The sequence below is a fragment of the Buceros rhinoceros genome, unplaced genomic scaffold (assembly GCF_000710305.1).
Source record: "Buceros rhinoceros silvestris isolate BGI_N320 unplaced genomic scaffold, ASM71030v1 scaffold30879, whole genome shotgun sequence".
Lineage (NCBI taxonomy): Eukaryota > Metazoa > Chordata > Aves > Bucerotiformes > Bucerotidae > Buceros > Buceros rhinoceros.
This window is the reverse complement of record NW_010432620.1, coordinates 4,010-4,354: the sequence shown is the minus strand read 5'-3', so window position 1 is coordinate 4,354 and position 345 is coordinate 4,010. Positions and strand designations below refer to the sequence as shown.

Here is a 345-nt window from a genome sequence, read left to right as displayed (position 1 = left end):
TCCGTCTCCCGGTCCACGAAGAGCTCTGTCTTCCTGCCGTAGACACGGACCAGCACCGCGTCTGCCATGTCCTCATCCGTGTAGCAGGCCACGAGCTTGTTGGTGATGCCATCGGTGAAGAGCTGGGGGGAAGAAGGGCAGCAGAGCCGATGCCTGTACATCCCTGCCACGCCAGCGGGCATGGGGGGGACCCCTTTCCACCAGCAGATCCCAGGGAAGGAGCAACGTGGCGAAGACAATAACAGGCAACGGGCAAGAGAAAGCAGCAAGCAGCAGCACCCGGGGCAGCCAGGAAAGCTCCTGTGGCAGGTGGCACAAGTTTGTATGGCCTCGAGGCTCAGGCAG

At 62.0% G+C, this 345-nt stretch overlaps 1 protein-coding gene across 1 annotated transcript in view; it reads right to left on the bottom strand.

Moving 5' to 3' along the window:
* ETNK2 (ethanolamine kinase 2) overlaps window positions 1-122 on the bottom strand; it is a gene marked incomplete at its 5' end in the record, with an annotated part of 4,254 nt that extends 4,132 nt beyond the window's left edge. The window contains one exon of the mRNA XM_010143842.1: window positions 4-122. Coding sequence (XP_010142144.1) covers window positions 4-122 — 119 coding nt within the window. The remainder of the gene's footprint in view (window positions 1-3) is intronic.
* Window positions 123-345: the final 223 nt, after the last annotated feature.